General features: G+C 44.4%; 3 protein-coding genes across 8 annotated transcripts; 2 read left to right on the top strand and 1 right to left on the bottom strand.

Annotated features, from left to right (window-relative positions):
- The first annotated feature begins 96 nt into the window (after nt 1-96).
- On the top strand, nt 97-4,585 carry lsm14b (LSM family member 14B). Of its 2 annotated transcripts, none has more exons than XM_028992653.1 (9): nt 97-1,014; nt 1,104-1,267; nt 1,368-1,500; nt 1,598-1,786; nt 1,917-1,979; nt 2,053-2,214; nt 2,763-2,928; nt 3,619-3,772; nt 4,032-4,585. In XM_028992653.1, the coding sequence occupies exons 1-8, from the start codon at nt 894-896 to the stop codon at nt 3,767-3,769; spliced, it is 1,149 nt and encodes a 382-aa protein (XP_028848486.1). In that variant the 5' UTR covers nt 97-893; the 3' UTR covers nt 3,770-3,772; nt 4,032-4,585. The 2 variants fall into 2 exon arrangements, with proteins under 2 accessions (XP_028848486.1, XP_028848485.1); XM_028992652.1 differs by having other exon boundaries at nt 1,595-1,786.
- Nucleotides 3,818-6,713, bottom strand: LOC114797683 (proteasome subunit alpha type-7-like). 2 transcript variants are annotated; one of them, XM_028992654.1, is made up of 7 exons: nt 6,421-6,713; nt 6,207-6,333; nt 5,574-5,698; nt 5,356-5,478; nt 5,126-5,245; nt 4,983-5,045; nt 3,818-3,965 (listed from the first exon to the last, which is right to left on the bottom strand). In XM_028992654.1, the coding sequence occupies exons 1-7, from the start codon at nt 6,514-6,516 to the stop codon at nt 3,834-3,836; spliced, it is 786 nt and encodes a 261-aa protein (XP_028848487.1). In that variant the 5' UTR covers nt 6,517-6,713; the 3' UTR covers nt 3,818-3,833. The 2 variants fall into 2 exon arrangements, with proteins under 2 accessions (XP_028848487.1, XP_028848488.1); XM_028992655.1 differs by lacking the exon at nt 3,818-3,965 and adding an exon at nt 4,656-4,791 and having other exon boundaries at nt 6,421-6,711.
- A 461-nt stretch (nt 6,714-7,174) lies between these two features.
- LOC114797680 (calcium-responsive transactivator-like) lies at nt 7,175-16,732 on the top strand. 4 transcript variants are annotated; one of them, XM_028992648.1, is made up of 11 exons: nt 7,175-7,505; nt 8,103-8,179; nt 8,266-8,350; nt 8,555-8,699; nt 9,547-9,750; nt 10,814-10,978; nt 13,355-13,456; nt 13,901-13,990; nt 14,185-14,304; nt 14,431-14,558; nt 14,801-16,676. In XM_028992648.1, exons 1-11 carry the CDS (start codon nt 7,437-7,439, stop codon nt 14,825-14,827), a joined length of 1,212 nt encoding a protein of 403 aa, XP_028848481.1. In that variant the 5' UTR covers nt 7,175-7,436; the 3' UTR covers nt 14,828-16,676. The 4 variants fall into 4 exon arrangements, with proteins under 4 accessions (XP_028848481.1, XP_028848482.1, XP_028848479.1 ...); XM_028992646.1 differs by having other exon boundaries at nt 7,178-7,505; nt 13,901-13,993; XM_028992649.1 differs by lacking the exon at nt 13,355-13,456 and having other exon boundaries at nt 7,177-7,505; nt 13,901-13,993; nt 14,801-16,732.
- Nucleotides 16,733-16,741: the final 9 nt, after the last annotated feature.

Below are 16,741 nucleotides of genomic sequence, written 5' to 3'. Positions count from 1 at the left end.
CTCGCGAGGCGCATGCGCCGATTGGCCGCGACGTCACCGGCACGGGGGCTCCGGAGCGTTTTCATTGGCTGCGGGCGGATTTAAAGAGCGGGACCAATGGCCGCGGGAGGCATTTCCGAGTCCGCTTCGGCGCCGCCGGTCCGCCGGCCGTCAGCGCTGGAGACGTAACGGAGACGGCTCGCTGGGCCGGGACGCGGCCCCACGGACCCCGCTAGACGCCCAGCGTCAGCCGAATTTAGATGCTTTTTTTTCTCTTGTGCTAAGACTCTATTCAAGATGGCTGCGTTGTGTTGTGTTTTTTTTGTTGTTGTTCCGTAATCAGAATTTGGGCGAACTCAGCGCCTCGAGAGTCACGGGGGGCGTTTAAGCTAAATAACAATTACATAGCTGAATTTTATATAACTTCGACCACACTTCTTAATTAAAGTTCACACATGCATTTCTCGCTAAGTCATAAATGCAAGTTATAATTTCACAGTTTAGACAAAATTAGCAAAAGAGAACAAGTTCGGAGGTTTAAACGCCAGTTGCGAATAATGGCATAATAAACATGTAATGCAATTAATGCGATTAATATGCAACAATAACCACCAACGAAACATTTACGGTGCGTGCATAAAAACCTTTTGAATTGTTTTTTGTTTGCTTATTTGTTTGATTGACGTATTCGACGTAAGCACGTGACAACGCGCCACAGGTGCGCCGTCTGATTGGACGCGCGCGTCTCACCTGCTTCTATAAATTCCTCGCACCCGGCGCTCCGCCGTCTCGCCAGCCGCGCCGCCGGGGGGATTTCCGAGGAAGGTGAAGGAAGAGGAAGAGGAAGAGGAAGGTGAAGACGAAGACGTCGTCCCCCGTGTCCAGGCTGCCCAGGTCTGACGAGTCGGCTCGCCATGAGCACCGGAACGCCGTACATCGGCAGCAAGATCAGCCTGATCTCCAAGGCTCAGATTCGCTACGAGGGCATATTGTACACGATCGACACCGAAAATTCGACGGTAGCCTTGGCCAAAGGTGGGGTTAAAACCTGAACAAAAAATAAGTTAATGAAGTGTTTGGTTGCCTAATTAATGATTTGGATCCTGCCCCCCCCCCTTCAATAGTGAGGTCCTTTGGAACAGAAGGTCGCCCAACAGACAGGCCTGCTCCGCCTAAGGATGAGGTCTATGAATACATTATTTTTCGAGGCAGTGACATCAAAGACATCACTGTGTGTGAGCCTCCGAAGATGCACCCCAGATTACCACAGGACCCTGCTATAGTTCAGGTATGTGGTACCCCGGGGTTGTACTGTGCTTCTCAGGCCTTGGTGTGACGTGATTTTTAGAGCTCGTGTTAATTGTAATAGTTGTCTCTTCCCTCTTCAGTCGTCACTCGCTCCTTCGTCTGTCCCATACTCTCCTGGGCCTTACGCTCCCTACAGAAGCATGATGCCGTCGTACAACCAGCTTGCGGCGAGCTCGCTGCTTAATCAGCAATATGCCGCAGCGCTGGGTCTGGGTGAGTTGGGGAACGACGCGCCTAACCTCCATTGAGCTTGCTGTTGACCTGTTTGGCCTTGAGCGGGTGAGGCACGTGAAATGGTTGTGCTCAGCAGGAGCGGGGTTTCCTGGTTTTCCTATTAGAAGAGGTCCGATGGTGGAGCAGGCAGTCCAGACCGTGCCTGCAGAAAAAAGCGCTCAGAAAAAGGGCGCTTCCGGAGGACCGGCCATGGGACAAGATGGTGGCAGGCCAGTACGCGCTGGCCGGGGAAGCCCCCAGGCTCAGAGGAATACTGGAGCCATGAGTAAGTGAAGGGCTAATAACTGATGCTGGATTGATAACTGAACTGATTTTTTTTGTATTATATATATATATATTTTTTTTTCCCTACCCCTCCATTCCCCTTCATTAATTGTGCGATACCTCTGAGCAAGGTGCTTCCCAAGGCCTACGGCAAGGCAACGATGAGAACAGGCCTCCACAAAGGAGGAGACAAGGTGAGGAACTGTAAGGAATAACATGGACAAACTCCCATAGGAGCCAATCTAACTGACCGCAAAACCTTCGCAGGAGCCCGTAGGTCCCGGAACCGTGAAAGAGGCAAGATTGTAGCAGCGGACACCAAGCCCTCCACCCTCCAGTTTGAGTCGGACTTTGATTTTGAGACCGCCAATGCCCAGTTCAACAAGGACGACCTCGAGAGAGAGATTGAAGAGAAGCTGAGCATTAAAGGTTTTTTGTTTTTGTTTATTTTGGGTTTTTTTTTTTTTTTTCTTTACAGGTCCCGCATTATGAAAATTTCACTTTGTGAGACTATTTAACATTTAATACAAGTACCCCCAGCCTGTCTGTGGTCCTGCAGTGGCTAGAAATGGCGATAGGTGTGAAGAGTGCTTTTATCATTCTGCTTCACCATTCAGAGCAGTAGCTCAGACAGTCGTGGTTTTCAAAAAATCCAGACAGTCATGGTTTTCAAATGTGTGAAACATTGCAATTGCTTGGTGATTTGGCTGTAAAAAATGTGCATAAATGAGCACAAAAGTTTCATGAATGCCTGCTCGCTAGCATTGTCCCGACTCTCTCCACCTAACTAACTCAGTGGCTGTAATTCCGCACCAAGGCTGAATTTGGTTAACCTACTTCAGGTACAGTATTAGGGAACCATGATATAAAGACAGATCAGGGGACCTTTTAAATTGTGCAGAGATGCACCTTTTCGTTAGTGAAGACTCTCATCTCAGTCTTTGTCCTTTTCTCCCCCTCTTGTGACACTTGCGCAGACCCTGGGGATGAGTCGCCAGCCGGAGAGGCAAAAGAACCAGCTGATCCTGAAGTGGGTGCAGAAAAAACTGCTGGCCCTGTGGAGGATGATCCGTTGGGGCCCAAGTGCTATTACAACAAGGCCAAATGCTTCTTTGATAACATCTCTTCAGAGCTCAAATCAAGGTAACGTTGTCTCTAGCACAGCGGCTCGCGCCGATTCTTGAAGAGCCACTTCTGACCACAAGATAAGATGGGCTATAATAACTCTTTCAGTCATTTCTCAAGGAAGTTGCTCCAGTACTTTTGCTCTTAAAGTACTGCCAAAGCGATTGGCATGTGCCTGGTTTACACAACGTTAATTCCTAATGGGAATATTAGGAGAAAGTGAAGTCCTCTGCATTTAACAATCACCCTTAGTGAGCAGTGACCGGTACCCAGGGAGCACTATGTAGGGACTGTGCTTTGCTCAGTTGACACCGGGATTTGAACCGGCAACCGTCTGATAACGGGAGGAGGCTTCCTTAACCGCTAGGGCAACACTGCCCCTATGAGAATCTCAACTGTACTGTATCAAAGAACTGAATAAGCGCTACATTTCTTTTAAAGCTATGAATATGAATTGTGGAAGATCCATTCTTAATTCCTGAGGTCTTTCAGTTTACATTTACATTTTAAGGCATTTGGCAGACGCCCTTATCCAGAGCGACTTACAACGTGCATTCAAGTTACCATCGATGAGATCAATTCCGGTTCACTAGGACCCCCAACTATGAATGCAATCTTTTTATTCACTCCGTTGTAGTTCTGAGCATCAAATGACCGGTGCACAGTACTGTTCTACAAGGGGATTGACACTATATTTCTATGTTTTAGACGCACCACTTGGGCAGAGGAGAGGAAGCTCAATGTGGAGACTTTTGGTGTGCCGGGCCGTTTTCTCCGTGGCCGCGGGTTCCGTGGCCGTAGAGGGAGAGGGGCCATACAGCGAGTGCAGACCCAGCGAGCAGGCAGTGGGAGACTGTGATTGGTGAGAAATTACTAATGCTTTATATATAGATCTCACACACACACACACACACACACACTTTTTATTTATTTTTATTCAGAAAACCACATGATTGAGACCGGCCTTCGTCAGAGCCAGTGTAGGATGTTGATGTAGTCTTGTCTGCTTTGCTTGCCTGTAGGCTTTGTCCAGTGCTCATGAAACAAAAGGAGGCCTGGGTGATTTTAATTCTTTTGTAACCTGTCGCTGACTAAACAATTTTTCTTGTTCTCACTTTCAGAATCCAGAGGCCATGAAGCTTTATAGCCACAAAGTGGTATTCTGTATATTTGCCCCAGTTTCCTGAAAGACTATCTTTATTACCCCCATCCCTCCCCCAATTCACCCTTTTTGGAAATGTCATGCTTTTGTTCAGCCTCTGCAAATGTAATTGTAAACAGAATGTGCAGGGACTTTCATGCATGTGATGTTAATGTGGGTATTATTTACATTTTAATCTAATTTAGCTTATTTGCATGGTGATATAAATTATTTGAACTCTATGCCAGTATTTCTATTGGCTGATGTATAATTTTTTTTTTTTTTTTTTTTTTTCCCCTGACAACTTTGAAGTTGAACAGTAATGAGGTTTCAAATAACCTTTTTTGATTTCTTTGTTGTAAATAGTAAACTATGTAATGTCTGACTTTAGACTCATTATCTGCCTATAATGTCCCCCACAGGCTGGCCAGAGTGGAGTGCTTTGTGTTTATTTTTTCTTTTGGACCGGTTCAAAAAGTGACTTCTGTGGGGAGATTTGTCCCATTTGTTAATAAATATGGTAAATGACTATTACTAGAGTTCCTTTTTTGTGACACCCCACCAAACATCACACGTTGGCCCCATTTTCTATTTCAATTTTCAATTTTTTTTTTTTTTTTTTTTTTTTATTCCAACCAGTATTGCAAATACATTTTTCATGTTTTCATTTTCTTCTCCGCTGCCTCCTTCTCTTTTTCTAGTTCAGCAACGTACACTTCTATTTCTTCAGGCTCCAGCATCTGTGAGTAGTGTTCAGTAACCAGTCATTTACACAATCAACTGCATGCCTCTTTGTGTAGCTCATTTTTATCACTAACTTTGCTCCATTAGCCCTGAGGGCTGACTGGAGGTTTTTACTCGAGTGTGTGTGCCAAACTTCGATCATGGGTCTCTCAATCCATAATTTCGCAAGGACCGACTATTAACCAACCTTCAGCGGCTCATTACGTCTCATGATTGCAAGCTCAATGTTCTTTCCTCCTGACTGTACCACCTAAGAGGGATAAATGAGTCATTTATCAGCCTTACAGCTGTTTAATGTCACATAGACGAACAATCAGGCATGAAACTCACCTCAAGAAGAGCCTTAATGGTTAGTTTGATCGTTTCTTCATCAGATGCCACCATTTCGTCTTTGTAGTTCTTCTCCAGAAACTCACGCACTGTTTTGGCTGACCTGCCAATGGCGTTTGCCTGTAGATTCAGACAACGGGAAAGACCGATTAACCTCACAGGGCCAATCACTATGAATATTCAAAGAAAACTGCAGATAAGCTTTGCGTGGACTGGAAAGTAAGTTCTACCTTCCACGCATGGTATGTTCCAGAGGGATCAGTCTGGTAAAGACTGGGTGTTCCATCACAATCAAAGCCAACAATCAGGGCTGAGATCCCAAAAGGCCTACGTCCGTTACTCTGGGTGTAGCGCTGCGGAGACAGGCCAGAAATGTAATTATGCGAAGCTACTTCCTGTCAACGCCCACAATTTGCAATACTGGACCATGCAGTACACATGACCTCACCTGCTTGATGTTGGATATGAAACGAGTGATGTACTCCACGGTCACCGGGTCTTCTACAGTCAGCCTGTGGCTCTGGCATTCCACCCTAGCCCTACTGACCACGATCCGGGCATCTGCAGTTAACCCTACAATCGGACAGGACAAAGTTCTGAAACTCACAATGACCAAGTGTAAAGCTTGATTGATTTGTTTATTTTTTAAACACGCTTTCTACAAGAAGTTTTCATAAAAGTTTTTTTTTAATGGCTTCTTTTATTCCATGCTTGATTAGAACTAATTTTAAAACGGTATGCCTTTTGTATACTGTATTTTCATTATTAATAAAATGAATTAATATCACATTAATTTTACATTATATATCATTTTATATTATATGGGTGGTAGTAGCCTAGTGGGTAACACACACACCTATGAACCAGAAGACCCGGGTTCAAATCCCACTTACTACTATTGTGTCCCTGAGCAAGACACCTAACCCTAAGTTTCTCCAGGGGGTGGACTGTCCCTTTGAACATTTATCTGCACATTTTGAGCATTTGCACTTTTGGTACGGAGCGTTTGTATTTTAATGACCGCAGGATTCCTGAATATCAAGCTTCTCCAGACACAGATCGGCCCCGAGCGGGAGTTTACCTGCAAACGCCATGAAGACGTTGTCGTCCAGGGCGCAGATTTTGCGCACCGTCCTGTCATCCTGGAGCTTGGCGACCGACTTCTTTTCCACTCCAAGGACAACAATATTCTTGCCTCGAACCCCGACCTGTCAGAAAAGCCGCGGTTCAGCATCCCTGCGACGAGCATGTTTTTAAACACGTCTTTTCCGAGTCCGACTTCTCTTCGAACTTACTGCGGTTGAGCCTTTTTTGACGGCTTCCTGCGCATATTCCACCTGGAACAGATGCCCGTCCGGGGAAAACACGGTGATGGCTCGGTCGTAGCTCATTATATTTATTTTAAACGAATGGGGGAAGCAATGAGAAAAAAAACACACACAGCGCGCGTTTAATTGTAGGCCAAGAGCCCCAGGCTTAGACGTTGCAAACGAAAAGTGAAACTAAAGTGAATGAAACAGCATATTGTGCGAGCGCCTCCTCCTCGATGAGAAGGTGTCGCAACGCGCGACTCCGCACGCCGCCAGCGTTCCGGGCTACGGCGGTTCCGGTGCGTAGACGCGTTCGTGAATACACGGACGTCCTCGGCTGTGTTGCCAGGTCTGCAGAAACGCTGTAAAACAAGCCCAAAACAAGCGACCTGGCTCTCCGTTTCATAAAGTACACGCGATTGTGTGTTTTATTACAATCAAAATCATTCGTAATTTGTTTTATATACATATACGTTACGTAATTGTTTTGAGAGGCCATTTCATACGGTCTAACGTGAAATCCTTTCATTCAACATGCTGCTAAAAATCTAATTTAATTTTAAGGACTAAAAAACAACAACATTTTTAGACCGTGTCATGCGTGTTAAAGAAAGCTTGTCCAAAGTTGCGTGTACTGAGCTCACCTGGCAACATTAGTCCTCATTCGCTAACACGGCGCTAAAGTAGTGGGCCACTGGCTGGATCATACCAAAACAAAATCAAAGGGAAGCACCTGGTCTGTCTGGACATAAATGACACTATTGACATCGGTGTGTTCACTACTAAAAACTCCTCTACGTAACGCAACAAAAGAAGCTGTGCTCGTGTATAATAACCTCTGACAATTTACACAAAAGGCCTTCAAGTCAGACGGACTGCACCGTGTTCGACACCCCTATCTCCTTGTGAATGGGACACCTGCGTATGTATTACGGGGTTGATAGCTGGATAATAAATATTAGAATTAAAAGAAGCGCAATATTTTTGGGGCAGATAAAAAAATGTCAGCCGCGTTTTCATCAGCTCGTCCGCGCGGGAAAGGGGAGGTGACCCAGCAAACCATTCAAAAGGTAAGGAGCGCCGCGCCTCCGCCGCGCACGACGTGCTGGCTTTGATTCTGGGCTTGAGAGTGTGCGGCGACTCCGCCGATGTCGACGGTGGGAAAGTGTCGGCCACCACGGCGCCAACCGTGCGACGTGCCCTCGATTTTGGCACCGCGGAGCGTGCGTCATTTGCCCGCTATAGCGCGTAATTAAGCGCCGCGCAGGTGCGTCGCAAGTTGCTGCTAAATCATTGCGTGCCGTGTGGCGTGGAGTCCGCATTGACATTAATAACGTGCCGTCACATTGAGGAGGTGCGGGTCGCACGCTGTCTGTGGAAAGGACCACGTCGGTGGGCAACAGAGTGGACGGGCGGCTGCACATCTGGACAGCGGCGCAGGGTGGGCTGCTGGGTGCTAATGGAGCGCGTACGTGAGCGCGGCTCGGAGGAGAACAGCCAATCAGCGTCGAGACCTTTGTTCGTCCAGGAGAGGGGCGGGAGTTTGAGGGACACTTGGTCCTTTTTGGTCCTTCTGTATGATTTCATGTTTGCATGTTGCATGCGTGTGTGACACAGTACATTTGTGCAAATGTACGTAACGTTACGTTTTTGCTTTCCCTCTTGAGATGTTAGATGAAAACCATCACCTGATCCAGTGCATTATGGACTACCAGAGTAAAGGGAAAACAGCAGAATGCACACAGTATGTACTCATTACTTGACATGGACAGGAAAAAAAAAAACAGACATCTTATTTTGCATTCAGTCTACTGGTTTCTGTTTGCACAGGTATCAGCAGGTTCTGCACAGAAACCTGGTGTATCTGGCGACAATAGCGGATTCCAATCAGAACATGCAGTCCCTGTTACCTGCAGTAAGTCTTCGTGCTGCCCTCCAGGCCCCAGTGTGGTTGATTATTTGATTTCACACGCTCTAGTCATACACTGCAACAGTTGAAACCATGCATTCATTTTGCTGATGTGGATAAGATTAAATTACATTTTTCCCTAAAAACTGAGGAAGAGAACGACATATGGCTCAAAAGTTCTGAACGCATTTGTTGGCTCCGTCTGACCAGCCTCCTAACGCCAGCATGAGCGTGGGTCCTGGAGGCATGGGCCAGAGCGCTGGGGGTCAGGCCCTTCATTCCCAGTCCAATCTGAATGACAACATGGCCTCGGGCCTTCCTCCTAACTCACTAATGCCGAACCAGATGAGCAACGGTGAGGCGTCCGCCGCCTGCCAGTGTGTCCTTGCATCTCTGTGTATGTCAGCTGCTTGCATGTGTCCCACGTGTCTGCTGCCGTGTCCCGTCTTTTGTTTGTCTCTCCCACCTTCTGGTCTGTGACTGTCGCTGTCCGTCTCATACTTTACGTTCGTATTTGCGTTTCTTCTCCTGCCTTGGGGACTTTCCAAGAACATCCAGATGTTTGCTTCTCGCTCACACCTTATCTTTATAACAGAGCTAGGGGTGCATTGTGTAATTAATAATTTTACTATTATACCTTCTCGGTCACATTACAGACGACCATATTATTTTGCTAGTCCGACTAAAGCCGGACTTTATTTGGACTGAATTGTCCCAGTGTGCTCTGCACACGCTCCACATCTACCTCTGAAGTGGCATATAACACTGTCACGACCAGGGTTAACATGCATCTCATTGGCAAAATAAGCAGACAGCATGTGCAGGGTTGTAAATCTGTCCAATTCACAACTCAGTATGGTACCAGTTTGCTGTCAGTCTGTTGTTTTGGTCTGTGACATCATAGGTCAAGCGGAAAAAGTGCAATGCTAACTGAGCTGGAATCGACACCTGTCATAGCGGAGTCGGAAAATAAATTGATGAATCGGTTTTAAATTCATACGTTTGTTTTTGTTTTTACTGAGATTGGCCTCTCTTGAATTTATCTATTTATTTTGCTCTCTTGCCCATGCCTTTTCTTTACCGCCATCGATCTCTCTCGGCCTCTCTCTGTGGTGTACTGATGAACTGAATGTGTTGTGAACGCACCCATAACTGTTCCTTGGTGAGTGCTCGCTGACTGTTCATTGAGTGTTTGTTGTCAGGCCCCAGCCACGCCCCCATGCAGCAGCCGTCCAATCAGACGCCTCTTCCCTCCACCTCGATGAGCCTGCCGGCCAGCAGCCATGGCTCGGCCCCTGGCTACAGCCACTCTGTGCCCTCCTCACAGTCCTTGCAGCACCAGGGCCAGGGCCAGGGCTACGCATCCTCAGCTTCCCGCAGCAACCTCAACATGCAGCCCAACCAAGGTGAGCCAGGCAGGCAGGAGTAGCAGGAAGCGGCACCTGGGGCGCCTCAGAGAGCAATTCAAAAGAGGTCATTTCTAGTGTGTGAGGTCATGTGAGCGCCAAAGATGCCTAAACAAGGAAAGAACAATTCAGCTCTTCCAGGCAAAAATGTGGTTGTTGTTTTTTTTTAATTATTTGAATTAAATTGCAGTACGTCAATGCTGATGGCGACACTTTTGAGAGATGTGCAGATCCATGGTGGGGTATCGGCATGTTTCTTATGACATTGCTGTATTTTATCCCTGTCTGCATATGGGAAGACGGTTTATATTGCTTACAATGCTGTGTTGCACACTGCTGCACCTGAAGCCTTCTCAAAACTGCAGCCATCGGGGTTGTCATAGTGCAGTTTGCATCAAATGATTGAAAACAGCATTTTGGTCAATCAAATTTGAATCCTTTAACAAGGTTCCTTTGAGATTTGAGAGCAGCGTATGTAGTGTATATATAATTATCACTGAGACCCCTACAGATACTACCCATGAGACAGGGCGACAAAAGCAAGATGTCACTAAAGAGGTTTCCAGTATCCATTTTAGAGCACTTTTTTTAACGCCTGGTTCCCCGTTGTTTTACTGACAACAGAGATGTTTGTTGCCATTTCTGCATTTTCCCTTCCAAAGGGCGACTAAGCGCGTTTTCCTGTCTTAAGTCCCAAAAATACATCAAGCCAAACACATTCAGTTCATCAAACTTGGAGTCCTTCTTTCCTCTGCGCTCGGGTTATGTGCCTACGTCTTCCAAAAGGCTCCCCTGTCTCCTTAAAACCTTTCCTGACATGCAGCCCTTTTAGTCCCTGGTTTTCGCTGTGTATTTTTCTCAATGTCAACGCCCTGACCCAACCCCTGGCTTCTTTTTCTTTTCTTTCTTCTTCTTTTTTTTAACAACGGCAACCTTGGTTTTTCTTGATTTGTTTTTATTGGCTACTTGCTTCCCTTTTTTGATCAAGACTTATTTGCTTTTTGAATTGATAATGTCATTGCCATCTGTTTTAATATGTGTGATGTGCACCACAATCCCCCAGTCTCCATGATGCACCAGCAGGGCACAGGCCCCCATTACTCTTCAGCTCAGGCTGGGGGGCAGCACTACCAGGGCCAGCAGTCCATGAGCATGCTGGGACAGGGGAGCCAAGGCAATAGCATGATGGCACAAAGGCCCATGGGAAGTTACCGGCCCTCGCAGCAAGGTAGGTGAAGTTTTTTTTTTTTTTTTTGTCTTTTGCATGCTTGGTTTATGCGGGTGTGGTGTACTGGTCACACCATAAATGGTGTAAATGAGGAGATGGTGCTGATAAGTTAGATTGTTGCATGGACTAGGTAAGGATGTTAATGCAATTCAGTGTTTGTTGTCATGGAAATGTGGGAATTTCACATAGCCAGGCTGTGCTGTGCGCTGTGGCACTGTAGGCTTACTCAGTCAGTCTCATGACCTAAATAAAATGGACCCTGTGTGGCTGGTGGGCGGGTGGGGTCACAGGTAGAGCTGACCCCACAGGCGGCTGTTAAGCAGGAGTTGTTTTTCAGGCTGTTTGTACTGTGACTTTGGTTTTGTTTAGCCATGAGCGAGTTCTAAGTTATGAAAATGATCGGTTTGGAGGTACTACGCAGGTGAATGGAAAACCAGGCCCAGTGTGGATCCCTGGCCAACTTTGCATATATCTGTTGGATTGTGATTACTTATATCTATAGTCCCTATGGTTGCAGCTGTGAGCATTTTACTAATCCAAGATTAATGGTGTAGTCAAATATTGTGTCCGAAACACCTAGTTGATCCCTAATTAATTAGGGGTGTTGAATTTAATCGCATAATCGATGCATCGCGGTGCAGACGTGGATGATATTGCATCGATGCAGTGCAGAACATAATCGATTATATTATAATGGGGTTGCTAGGTGATTTTCTTGTTAAAAAGTAGTGCCGGTAGTGACTGTGGCGGCCTGAGTACAGCGCGGCTCCGGGTACGAGTTCCACGCTGCATGGTGAGGCACCCGCCGGCCTTGTTCTCGCACCGCGGTCACTTAATAGAATCCAAGCAGGCGAGTTTTCTTTCTGCCACTTCGAAACACACACATGAAGCTGGAACGGAGGAAAATCTGATCTTTCTCTGAGTGTCCAGACTAGATCTACAAACCGACATTATCGTCTTACCAGGAGTCTAGAAAAACACACCGGTTTTTCACAATGCAGAGAAAGGTGTGTATTTAAAGGAGAATGACCAGTACATACAAGACTGTTACAAGGTGAGAAGAGGACTAAACGGAGAGGTTGCAAAGACCTTAACTGTGTAGAAAATGTATGGCATGCATTGTGATGCATCGATATCGAGGCACTGATAATCGGAATCGAAACGAACCGTGAGACCAGAGACCACACCTCTATAATTAATGCAGTGTATAGGGATTCAGCAGAAGTGTAAGATGTTTATGGACTATATGTTACTCCAACCATTCCTAGTCAAAGCTTACAGTATGGCAGGGTGAGTTATCCTGCTGGGAATGTCGTAACCCTAAGTTCTGCAACAATGTGGAGCCAATGTCATACACCTCTGCTGTACGGTCCAGTTCCGACTGTTTAGGCAGTGGACACAGGCCACTCTGACCAGTCTACAGCTACGTGTGATGCACCGTGTGCCCTGGCACCTTCCTGTCATGGCCAGCATTCTGTCGCTGGTTCACTGTTGAACTTCCTTGGAACATTCTTGGTAGGTAATAAATACTGCATACCGCAAGTACCTCCTAACAGGCTGTTTTCGAGATGAGAAAGCCTCTGCGATCCTTACTCCCGCCTGTCTTTTTTGATTCCATCCTAACTACTTTTTCACTTACTGCCAAATATATCCAGCTTGGATATGTGAAAGCAAGAAGATCCCCCCCAGGTTATTTTCTTTAGCAATAGAAGTTGCTAAACTGATGGGATATACAATTGCATTTATTTGGAAGCTGTTTCCTATGTACTGTTTGAGAGTTTGATATCCGTGTTGTGAATTATGCGTTAATATAGCTTATAATAAGTGATATCTGGAGTTTCTGCACACCACTACCATAAATAAACAAACAAACAAACAAATAAATAAATAAATAAATAAATAAATAAATAAGAATTTGATTTGTTTTACTTTTTTTTTTTTCATCTTTTTACCAAAACCCCTTCCCAGAAATCCACCTTTCATTTCACCCCCATAGGTTTTATTTTGTTTTGGTTGACATATTTGAATGAAGGACAATTGTCAGTTGCAAGTGGAAATTGACAAATTTGTATTTTTAAGCACATTATCCTGTCATGAGAGACATTGTCTGCACACATCCACCCACATGAACATGACCCCCAGACATCTCCCTTTCTGAAAACTGACCAATCGATTATGACGTTTCTGAAGACCCCACCTCCTACAGACTTTTTTTCCTCCTCAACAAAAAAAAATGTCACCGTTAAACAAGAGCATATCTCCCTTCTTTTCATTTTTTAAAAAACTCCCCACTGCCCCAGTCAGGCCAATCAAAATTTCCCTGGGACATTGAGCAGGCCAGCTGATTAACCAACACTGGTGTCGCCTGTCTTGCAGGATCTGCACAGCAGTACATGGGACAAGACGAGTTCTACGGAGAGCAGTACGGACACAGTCAGAGCTCCAGCGAGCCCATTAATCAGCAGTATTATCCTGATGGTAATAACACAGAAAAACACACTCCCCTCATCAGCACACCTTCATCTGCACGCCCCTCCCAGCGTCATCGTCCTCACCTCCTGTTTTATTGCCAGTGTACCTCCACAGCCTCCAATCTTTTTCTTTCTTTTAGTTTTTTTTTTTTTTTTTTGGTCCCAGGACTACTCTCATGGACGGTTTCATCTTATTCTTTTTATGAGGCTCGTTTTGAATTATTAGGACGGTCGATCGCTCCACTCTCTGTGCTGTTTCTTAATGACTGCTATGGTGTGCCGAAATTTCAGATCTGGCTTTTGCCACTCGTCTTTTCCTCGTAGTCTGCAGTGTTTTTTGGGATCTGTGTATTGCTGAGACATTGATCAGTCCACGCAGTCTGTCATCGAAGGGTCTGAAGTTAGTTGTAGGTCGTTGGTTCTGTCTGTGCTCACTCTACGCCCCCTGCAGGTCATGGAGAGTACTCCTACCAGCAGTCCTCCTACGGCGAACAAGGCTATGAGCGGTCCTTCGATGAGTCCTCACAGCACTACTATGAAGGTGGTAGGTTCTCGGAAGGTTAACACATGCGTAGTTTATTGTGTTTTAAACCATTTGATTTTATTAATCAGTTATAGCGTGCTTCATGCATACATTAGAATGTCCAAAGTGGCTTGTTCTTTGAAAGCAATAAAGAAAGCACAAAAAATTGCACAGCACTTTTGTAAGCAGAGCGTTTTCTTTACCCTGCACAGGAAATTCCCAGTATAGCCAGTCTCAGGCTCAGTATCAGCAGGGCTCTGGGCAGCAGCCACCCTTTAGCCAGCAGCAGTACCCCTCACAGCAGGGATACAGCGGGCAGCCCCAAGGCTACGGTAATACACAGTCACTTCCTGTTTTTCTCACTATTGTGTTTTTCGAACTCCCAACTGTCTCAGTCAGACAGTTCATGCAGTTTAGATGCAGTTTTGCAGTTACTAACAGTGATCTCTGTTCTCCAGGTCCTGGGCAGGGGGGCTCTTCGCAGTACTCCCAGTACCAACAGAGTCAGGGCCAGCAGTACTCTTCATACCGCAGCTCACAGGCTGGCCCTGGGACACAGTCACAAAGACCCTATGCTTATGAGCAGGTATGCTCCTCGTGACCTCTGACCTCAGACAATAACTCAGTTAGAATGCACATAAATCTGTGTACATAGGGAACTCAAGCTTTTTTTTGGCCAATCTGAAATTAAAAATATTGCTCACTGGAACTTTAAATTGTTACATTGCCATATTAGTTTCATTTATGTTTCTAAATCTTTTCTGTAATTTCTGTTCCAGCAAAATGAAAAAAAAATTGAAATAAACTGAGATTCAATTCTTTCCTCAGGGTCAGTATGGAAACTATCAGCAATAAGATGCCATAGACTCAGTTTGCTTTGGGAAACAAGTACAAGGAGAAGGTTTTTCTGGATTTCCATTAATCTTCATGTGCTAAACATTAGAAGCGCCATCCAGCATGGGCCTGTTACTTTCTGTTTTTTATTGGTTACAATAACCAATACATGAGCAAGATGATAGATGTTAGAGACCACTCAGATAACATAAATCTTTGTCATTTTTACATGTTCTTTCTCTTTCTGCTGTACTCTCTATGAAACGGGTCCAAAATACACAGGCTGATATAGCTCTTCTTGGGGTGATGCATTAACTTCAACATGTGTATGTCTTTAAAGCTTGAAATCTTTGTTTACTTGTTAGATTTGGGATTAGTGCATTATATTTTCTTTACTGTGGAAAGAGTATTTATTGAGGCACTGAGTGTACAAAACAGGGACTGAATGATCCTTCATGTTTCCTCAGATAACACATTGATGTTGTGTTTAGTCTGTTCTAATTTACTGGTGTTTGGTCTAACCTAATTTACCAGTCACTCATTTGACTTTTCTATTGTTATACTCTGCTTGCATGTGCTCAAGAAAAATTGCCATTTTTATTGTACATGATCAGTGGGTGGCGATGTTAGAAGATTTTGGCTACTCCCATTGAGTTGTCCATCAATCTCCACTGTCTTTCAACTAACAGTGCAATCTTTACAGTACACTGGATTCAGAACTTTGCGCCTTATTTTCACATTTTACTTCTTTGTAAACATTTCAGCATTTTATTTGATATTGATTTATTTATGAGTGTTTTAATTTATAAATATTTTAATGAGGGTAGCATATCTTTTGTATATTTGCCAAAGGTAAGTATGATGTACCATACCATATCCAAGGGTGGAGAAACCCACTGCTTCTAATTTCTTCAGTGTTTATTTGCCAACTATGTTTTGAATAATTTTTACTTCTAGCATTATTAATGCTGTAAAATGCATCATACAGAAATGAAAATTATATTATACCTGCTCAGAATACCTACTTCATGTTTTAAGATAACCTTGTATAATAACCAAAGGTTATATAATGCCCTGTTAATAGAGAACCCTATACTTTTGATCTTTATTTATCGTGAATGTGAGTTCAATATTTCATCCCGTGAGTTCTGTGTGAGCGGGAGAAAGAGAGAAGGGAGGGGAAGAGAAAGAGATGTGCTGTTGTTATTATTTGCTATCATAATGTCTTCATCCATGCTTCACTATTTGAAAATGTCCATGGTGTCAATATGTGGAGTGTCAGTTTTTGGTAATGCTTTAGAAGTCAAAGGATGTTTGTGCACTTTTGCTGATACATTTGCCTTATTGTTTCTATACACTGTAGAATATCAACAGACTTTTGTTTTCTTCTGGGCTTTTTTATATCATTTAAGAGATTTACAGTAAGGTTATTTGCAGGATGTAATGTTCTGTTGTTTTGTGCGTCTGCTGTGACTGATTCAAACAATGCTATGATAATATATATGACAGGCACGACAAACTATATACCCCTAAGGGGATAGCACAAACCATATCCACTTTCAAATGGAGCTGAAATAGTATCTGGCTGTCAAACAGCTTATTGGTGTTCACAAATAATGATCCGTGACAATCGTAGGCCTCCTACACAATGTCATATATGCTTTTTTTTATTATTATTTTGTTATATTTACATTTTTTGAGAACTTGAGACTTTCAGTAGCCTCCTGAATATGTTATATTGATCAGAATCATCATTGTCCATGTGGTGTACGTGAGGAGTAATTATCATGTGATCATTGACCAAATAAGAGCATTTCATCAGCTATGTAGTCCTACTGAATTTACTAAATTTGTTCTGCATCGCTTGTAATATATTGTCCTTTTTTGTTACTGTTTAATATAAAAAATAAAGTAACTGGCGTTTTACGACGACCC

The sequence above is a fragment of the Denticeps clupeoides genome, chromosome 10 (genome assembly GCF_900700375.1).
Source record: "Denticeps clupeoides chromosome 10, fDenClu1.1, whole genome shotgun sequence".
NCBI classification, from domain to species: Eukaryota; Metazoa; Chordata; class Actinopteri; order Clupeiformes; family Denticipitidae; genus Denticeps; species Denticeps clupeoides.
This window is presented reverse-complemented; position numbering and strand designations above follow the sequence as displayed.